The 8,193-nt window shown below is 55.2% G+C and overlaps 1 protein-coding gene across 4 annotated transcripts in view; it reads left to right on the top strand.

Moving 5' to 3' along the window:
* Positions 1-8,193, top strand: part of ITPRIP (inositol 1,4,5-trisphosphate receptor interacting protein) — a 49,389-nt gene that overhangs the window by 8,183 nt on the left and 33,013 nt on the right. Inside the window, exon 1 of one of the 4 annotated variants that reach the window (XM_007113415.4) lies at positions 3,213-3,230. The exons of 2 other annotated variants lie outside the window; for them this stretch is intronic. Coding sequence is in view for 1 of the 2 variants with exons in the window: in XM_028480978.2 (XP_028336779.1) it covers positions 3,383-3,483 (101 nt within the window). In the remaining variant the exon portion in view is untranslated. Of the gene's footprint in view, positions 1-3,212; positions 3,231-3,259; positions 3,484-8,193 lie in introns of those variants that run through there. One more of the 4 variants, XM_028480978.2, reaches the window with a different exon arrangement.

The raw sequence follows: 8,193 nt of genomic DNA, 5'->3' as shown, positions 1-8,193 counted from the left end.
CCCTGCATCGGCAGGCGGACTCTCAACCACTGCGCCACCAGGGAAGCCCCATCCCAACCTTTTGACTGACACTTGGAGAGGGAAAGTCAGGTTTGAGGCATGGCCTAAACAGGCACCCAGAGGGGAGAGAAAGGTGAGAATGTTTTCTGGGACAAGAAGAGGATCATTTGGTTGTGCCCAAGAGGTGTATAGGATCCTCCTGAGCAGTTTGGGACCTGTGACGTTTTCCTGTAGAAAGCGCATCCCCCTCCATCCACGTGGCCTACCCCATGACATCAGCAGAATGGAAGTACCTCACAGGTGACATCACTGTTGCCCAAGGCAACACCTCCACCTTAAGTCAGACCAGGGGAACAGGAACCACCCAACTGTAAGACACGTTGACTTTGACGAAGGGAAGGAGCTCAGAAGGCATTATATCCACAGGTGTGTTTCTTAGAGGATGGGCCAGGGGAAGAGGGCGGGGCTGCAGGCCACAGGTCTGGGCTATGAGCCAGTTGGTGGAAGGTCTTCGGGCCTTGGATTTGCCCCGAGGGAGCAGAGCACAGCTGTCAGCATGCTATCTTGTTTAGTTCTCTGAACTGCAACTGGGGCAAAAAGCATGACTCCTAGGGGGCTTCTGGTGGCTTCCATGGCTCTGGGTCTCCCTTCTACAGTCTGAATCAATCCGTGAAGGGGGTAGGGCAAAAGCAGGCCAGAGCAGTGATGGGGAGATCAGAAAAGTGGCTTTCCCTTCTTCACCGACCCCCCGCTCCCCCAAAGGAAAGTGAGAAACAAGGCTGCCCACGTCCTTCCTGTGGGGGCTGACTTAAGAGAGAACCTTCATTCATTGATGGAGCGAGTATGTACTTATTGTGCACCTACGATGTGCCAGGGCCCTTGCTGGGGCTTCTGTGGCCTCACAGAGCTTTTGTATCAAATGCGCACGGAGGAGGAATGTCCGGAATCCACTGCCCCAGGAGTAGGTACCACCTGGAAATAGAAGCAAAGTCTCAGAGTTCACCTCTCACCCAGCTCTGGCATTCCCTGTGGAATTCTAGGTGGGCTAAATGAGACCTGTGGACTCCCTTCCTCCCCAGCAGTTTATGCAGGAATTTGAGGGTGTTTGAGATGTACCAGAGATTTGGTGAGTGGTGTTAGAGAGGACAGCCATGTTCACAGTGTCCCGCCTAAGGACAGAATCCCACAAAGTCTGAGTGTCAAAGGTGAGAAGACGGGCTTTCCTGGTGGCGCAGTGGTTGAGAGTCCGCCTGCCGATGCAGGGGACACGGGTTCGTGCCCCGGTCCGGGAAGATCCCACATGCCGCGGAGCGGCTGGGCCCGTGAGCCATGGCCGCTGAGCCTGCGCGTCCGGAGCCTGTGCTCTGCAACGGGAGAGGTCACAGCAGTGAGAGGCTCGCGTACCGAAAAAAAAAAAAAAAGGCGAGAAGACAACAGGCAGACCACCAACCCCAGGTCCCCTCCTGCTCTGTGATATTGACAGACAGGGCTCAGGTTCCCTGTCTGTTTAATGGGGACAGTAATGGCCAGTACCAGGTCATATTCAGAGCACTTTGAGATCCTCTGATGGAAGTCCCAAGAAAAAAAATTCAAAGCCCACAACGTTTAACTGGCTCACTTCTGGGTGAATAATACAGTGGGGCACTCTGCTGCCCAGGAGGAGGGGCTCCGCTTGAAGCTCTCCCGGACTTTCTCCCTCCAGGTTATTTCCCTGCAGCAGATGCAGGAGAGTCTCCTTCCAACCTGCATCAAACCAAAGGGAGGGCATTGTCATCATTTTTGCCCTGCTGGTTGGTGCAAAGCCACGTGCTCATAACAAACTGTTCTCCTGGGAGCCTGTTTCAATAGCCTTCTTAGTAGCAGTCAGGGGACCTGCCTGGAGTTCATGAAAAGGTCCTTTGTCTGCTGAGACTTTGTTTCAGAGTCACTGAGGAGGCAGGCATGCCTGGGCTGGAGGAGAAGAGAGTGGGGATGCCTGGGTCCCACCCCCGTGTGCTGCCCCGGAGGCCCCCATACATCCATGCCTCTTCCTCCTGATGCCTCACCCCCAGACCCACCACCCAGGGTTAGAAGAGACCTCACTCCTTTTTCCTAATCCACTGCAGAGGAGGCTTCCCCAGGAAAAGCCATCTCCGATATCCCAGGCCACACACTCCCAGAATCTCTGGGTGGAAGGAACATCATAGGTTCATTAAGTCTGACTCCCTGCTTCATGCCCATATGCCACCTAAATTGTCACCTGCTTTTCCCTAAACAGTGCAGGGAAGGAAAGCCCACAGGTTCATGACTGATGTTTCACGGGTCACTGAGCAACATGGTGTCATGGGAAGATCGGAGGCTTGAAAGTTGGGCAGTCCTGGGTTCAAATCCTGGCTCTGTGATGTTGAATGGATGGCCTCCCCTCTCTGTGCCTCAGTTTCCTTAGGAAACTGAGGAGGATATCCTCCAAAGTTAGGAGGATAGTGACTCCTTCAGAGGTTTATTGTGAGGATGATATAGCAATGGAAAGCATTTTGCACACTCTTTGACTCTCAATAAATGTAGTGCATTGGTTGCTATTTACTAAACCCTCCCCTGGGTGTCAGGGCCATGCGGTTCATCTGGTATTCTCCAGAAAGGGGGAGTTGCTCGTCACTCTACCAAGGGTTGCTCCTCTGCTTCTTCTCTTACCTGATTTGCATCAAACCCTGTCATCCTCCATTTATCGTCCATTTCTAGAAGGCTCTCAAGCGAGGAGGTGGGTGTCAAGGAGGGACGCAGCTGGGGGTCAGATAACTTGTGTCAGAGTTCATTCCTGGGTCATTATCGTGGTCAGCGCTGGCGGTGAATCAGTCAGCCTGCAATTAGCTGAAGGCTGTCCAGGCCTAAAGTGGCTGTGGTCTGTCTCCAGGGGTGTGTCTGGGTTTTTGCTCACATTTCCTGAGTGGCTTACCACTGTTAGTGCTTTGCTTTGCTCTTCTGACAGCAGGGTGCCTCCCAGGAAAAAAACTTAGAAGTTACTTCATTCAGGATGCCCTACTCCATTCCCATCTCAAACTCCTGCTCCTGGGAGTAAAGGCAGTGAGGTTCTTTTCCCAGTCCAGACTTCATTCAGCAAGCAAGCATCCATGGAGCGCCTGCACCTTTAATGCCAGGCATCAGAGACCAACACTGGTTTCTCCTTCTAGGTGCAGTGGAGGAGCTTTCAGTGTCGCTGCCAGATGGGCAGGAGGGAGCTGTGAACTTCCCAGGTGCCAAACTTCCTGCTCTCCCTCTGTGGCAGCCCCTGGGGGCCTTTAGAAGAAAACGGGGAGGTAGAGGAGACAACTTCACCCTGTCCCCAGGCTTCTGGAGTTGCTGCAGGGATACAGGCCACCCCCCTCTGCCCAGAGGAGTCCCTAAGATGCACCCGGCAGGATTTGAGAAATCAAAACGGAGACCTGGCCTTGTCACCAATACCAATGTCCTTTACAGAGCACGACCATGTGACTGCCATGCCATGAAGTAGGTGCTATTGTCACAGCAAGTGGGAGAACCAGGTTTCAAAGCCGGGCCTCTGATTCCAGAGTTTGGCCTCTTTGCTACTAAGCCTCTACAAAGTGTTAAGCTCTTCTGAGCTGAAGAGCTTTGAGCTATTTCTTTCTGGGCGGCCTTGGGATGGGAGGATAATATATCCAGGTGAACTCAGCAGTATCAGTGGCTGCTTGTACCCTACACCAGCCTGACCTGCGTGTTGGTTCTGGGACACCTACTGTGCGCCATGTGCAGCCTCGAGCAGAAGCCAGGACAGAGCACGGGCATCCTCACAATCTCATCATCACTCCGTCCCTGTGGCTGGAAAACCAGGTGGTCATAGGTCGTTGTTTTGTGTAATTCACAGGGAGGGTGACTGTGTTCATAGATGATTCTGGGGGTCATTTTTCTAACAGTTCCTGGCCTTACAGCCTAGGCTCTCCCAGCTTCCCCTGGTGGAGGAGAACTGGTTTGCTCTGATGACCGGTGCAGCTCTGGTGAGGGAGGACAGGCAGATTGCCTGCTCTGTTTTCAGCCCCGGTCCCTGCAGCAGAGAGCACAGCCAAGAATGCCAAACACAACTCTGAAGTTTTTTACAGCTGTGTTGGCCTCCCACTTGCCTTTGTGTCTCTTGCTGTTCCCCTTTATAAGATGAAAGCGGTCTTTAGATCTTTGCAGTCACAGAGCATGACTCTGTGTGTGTGTGTGTGTGTGTGTGTGTGTGTGTGTGTGTGTGCGTGCAGGAGGCCCAGAGCACTTCCCTTCTTCCCCATCTCTCTCCCCCTCTCCCAGCCCAGCTGGGGCCCAGGCATTGTGTCAGGTACACCCAAGCCTCAGGGCCCAGGCTGGGAACGCAGCCTGGGACTTCACCGTTTAGGGGCCAGCATCCCTCTAAGCCAGAACGTGAGTAAGAGGCGCTGGGTGGGGAGGGAGGGGTGGGGGACCTGGCTGTTCTGTGGCCATAGAGAAGCCACCGGGGCCCATCCCCCCACGCCCATGCCGGAGAGGCCAGGCTGTTTTCCTGAGCTGGGGCTCTCTTTGTTCCCATCCAGGGCTCCCAGGGAAGGGGGCTGCTGGGCACTGACAGGCTATTTGATCCCATCCATCCCCAGCTCAGCTCTGAGACAGGGGAGCGATGGCCGAGCGGAGCGGGGGCCTTGTCTTCCCTTTGTTGTCCTTGTATTTACTCTCTGCTTCCTGCTCCACCCCCTCAAGTCCCCTCCCCTAAGCCCGTGTGTTTGCCGGCGGTGTCCGGAGCCTGCTTCCCGCGCCCCGTGCTGCAGACTGCCCTCCCTGCCCCATGGCAAATGTGGTGTTTGTCCTGAGTATTTGCTGCTGTGCTTGGAGGCCTGGGGTGCAGAAAACGCAGGGTGAGGGGAGAGCCAGCGGACAAGTTTGGGAGCCCTGGCCTGGCTGCCCTGAGGTGGGTGTTCCTCTTCCCTCTGGGCAGCCGCTCTTGTGAGTGACATGGGGCCCATGGGCAGAGGGGAACTTATGAGAAACACTAGTTCAAGCCACGCCAACGTCTGACAGTCATGAGGGCTGCTTCGCTGTGGGAAATGGTTAGCACTGCACTCCTATTGTTAAAACGCACCCTGTGATTTCAGGTCTAGAAACCTGATGAGGGAATTGGGGGTCAAGGGAGGCCCTTGGGTGCACACTTGCTGTAGGAAATGCATCCTTCCTAAGAATGGAGGCATTTATAGAGGCCGTCTTTAGAAAGCGGGTGTCTCCCATGTGCAGTGTGTGAGCTGGTGGGTCCCCAAGGTCGCCCGCTCTGTCCTTAGCACACTAAGCAGGCAGCCCTGCATTTGGTCTCTGCCAGGCGCTCTGCAGAGTGTCAAGGCAAACAGGCCCACCTTGACCCAAGAGGAGCCCAACCAAGGAAGACAGTGAGATAAGACCAGATCTCAGGCAAGCAGCTCGCTGTGATGAAAGAGTAGCCTGGGATCCACCGGGGAGACAGCAGGGTCTGGAGCCTTGGGCCTGGCATGGTGTCTGGCTCCTATGCTCTCTTCCTACATGTGTGACCTTGAGCAATTGCTCAACCTCTCATCACCTTGGGCTCCTGCCTCGGAAATGGGGCTGCTGCACAGGTGAAATGAGCTAAAAATAAAGGCTAGAGGAGCAAGTGTTTGTTGGGTCCCTGCTAGGGGTGCATCTATGGAGACACCATCTACGCAAGGCACCAGACACCAGCCTGCACTCGGAGGGGCTTAATAAAGAAGCCATCTCCCTCCCGTTGTTCTTCTATCCCTTTCAAGAAAGAAGGATTTGTCTGAGAAGTTGGGGGAGGGAGGGATCTGGAAGAATCTTGGAAGCGGTTTCTGAAATGGGCTGGCTGTGAGGACCATTGGGTAGGGTTAGGCGTGGACATTGTAGGGAATGGTGGGAAAGTAAGTCTAGGAGGTGTTCAGAGGACAGTAGATAATCTGAAGCGGCCCGGGCAGGAGGGAAGCGACCTGAGAGGTCCCTTGAGGCTGGTTGAGACCAGGCCCTGAACATCAGATTGAACTAAAGCTCAGACCTGTGTCTCATGGGCACAAGAACTCCCTGAAGTGGGGCAGGAAGACCTCCAGGGCCAGGGCTACCTGAGGTGTCTGGGAATTAGGGAGAGCTTAGAGGAGCTGATTCCAAAGGACCACGCCGGGCCAGAAGGGAGAGTCCCATTGGTGTGGAAGCCCCAGGCTTTGGAGCACAGCGATGGCTGCGGCTGCTGGGGAGGTTGGAGGTGCCCAGCAGAAAATGGGAATGTCAGTGGCCAAACTGGGAGGGGAGGGGGGTGCATTGTGCTTTGAGACTGCATTGGCCTCCTGGGGCTGCCATAACCAAAGACCACAAACGCGGTGGCTTAAAACAACAGGAATCTACTATCTCATAGCTCGGAAGGCCAAAAGTCTGAAATCAGGGTACTCAAAGGACCACACTCCCTCCAAATGCTCTAAGAAAGAATCCTCTCTCGCCTCTCCCAGCTTCCTGTGGCTCCAGACCTTCCTGGGCTGTGGAGTATCACTCCAACCTCTGCCTCTGTCTTCCATCACCTTCTCCTCTTTGTCTGTTTTCTCCTTTTCTGTCTCTTTATAAGGATACTTGTCATTGAATTTAGGGTAATCCAGAACTGTCTCATCTCAAGAGCCTTCATTTAACTACATCCATAAAGATCCTTCTTCCAAGGGCTTCCCTGGTGGCGCAGTGGTTGAGAATCCACCTGCCGATGCAGGGGACACGGGTTCGTGCCCCGGTCCGGGAAGATTCCGCATGCCGCGGAGCGGCTGGGCTGCGCTGAGCCTGCGCGTCTGGAGCCTGTGCTCCGCAACGGGAGAGGCCACAACAGTGAGAGGCCCGCGTACCACAAAAAAAAAAGATCCTTCTTCCAAATAAAGTCCCATTCACAGGGTCCAGGTATTAGCACATGGACTTGTCTTTTTGAGGGCTGCCATTCCACCCACTGCAGTGACTGCCAGAGGAGCCCTGGGCAATATGGATGGGGGGGGGAGGTGTGGGCCCTGACTCAGGGCTGCCAGGGGAGCCTTTCCTTATCTCTGTGACCTGCAGGCCTCCTTGTCATCCCTTAGCCTCTGAGACCCCAGGCCGCAGTCTGTCTGTCTGTCCTAAGATGCTGTGATTTTCCATGACTCCCTGTGGGCCAGGGCCTCTGCTGTGGGGAAGTCAGGCAGAATGGCTTGGAGGAAGGATGCCCTGTCCTTCCTGGGAGATTGATGGCTTCCCTGCCTTTTCCATCCCTTGCCCACCAAGGGACATGCACGGGCTATGATAGAGGAGCGGAAACAGGAAGGATGTGGGCTCTCCCTGGAGTCCAGCCCACTGTTCTTCCTGCACCTGGGCTGGCCGGCCGCATGACCCCCGTCCAGAGGATGGGTTTGGCATCCTGGTGACTTTTTGGAAACGCCTCCCTCTTCCGAGAGTGGGCCTCGAGGAAACTTCACACTTTGGCAGGTGTGACTGGGCATCCTCTGTGAGTCTGGCCAGTGTGGCCACGTGCGGCGACAGCAGAGCTCATGTCAGTGGAAAGGCCACTCTCCTCGCGGTGTGCACTTTCCCACGGGCCCATCAGTAGGTCCACCTCTCTGGCATGGGGGCGGGGTCTCTGCTCTCCCCCTCATTCTGCCCTGCTCCCCAACCTCCATCAGGGCCCAGTCTTGACCTTTGGGGTTTCCCTAGGTTAGGGAGGGCTGGCGGGGGTCCAGCTCTCAGTCCTGGGGACCACAGGCCTTGGTCTGTAAGCTGAGTGCTGCTTAGTGCACACCCATTAGGCCACACGGTCTCTCTCTTTCCTTCTAGTCCCTAGAGAGGCTGTGGGGAAGGCACGTATAAGCCCCTGGCACAGGCTGGTTAGGATTATTCTGAAGGTGCCTGCTAGGGCCGACTGGGAGACACTGGGATAGAGTCAGCCCTGGACTTGGGGTGAAAAGTTGAGCCAGGGGGTATTTGGGGGAGTCCTGGATGCAGAGGTGCTAGCAGGTGGTGGCATGAGGGGGAAGAGTGAGCCGAGCCCCGGGGTCACGGGCCGCCTTGAGGGATGCTTGGTGGGGAGTGGAGGGCATCAGTGGGCAGGGAGAGGAGGCGTGTGAGGGGCACAGACTCTGGGGGGCCCACTGACATATTTTATTTGGCTCACATGGGTTTTAAAGAATTTTTTTTTTTTTTTTTTTTTGCGGTACGTGGGCCTCTCACTGCTGT

Source organism: Physeter macrocephalus, chromosome 20, assembly GCF_002837175.3.
Source record: "Physeter macrocephalus isolate SW-GA chromosome 20, ASM283717v5, whole genome shotgun sequence".
NCBI lineage: Eukaryota > Metazoa > Chordata > Mammalia > Artiodactyla > Physeteridae > Physeter > Physeter macrocephalus.
This window is presented reverse-complemented; position numbering and strand designations above follow the sequence as displayed.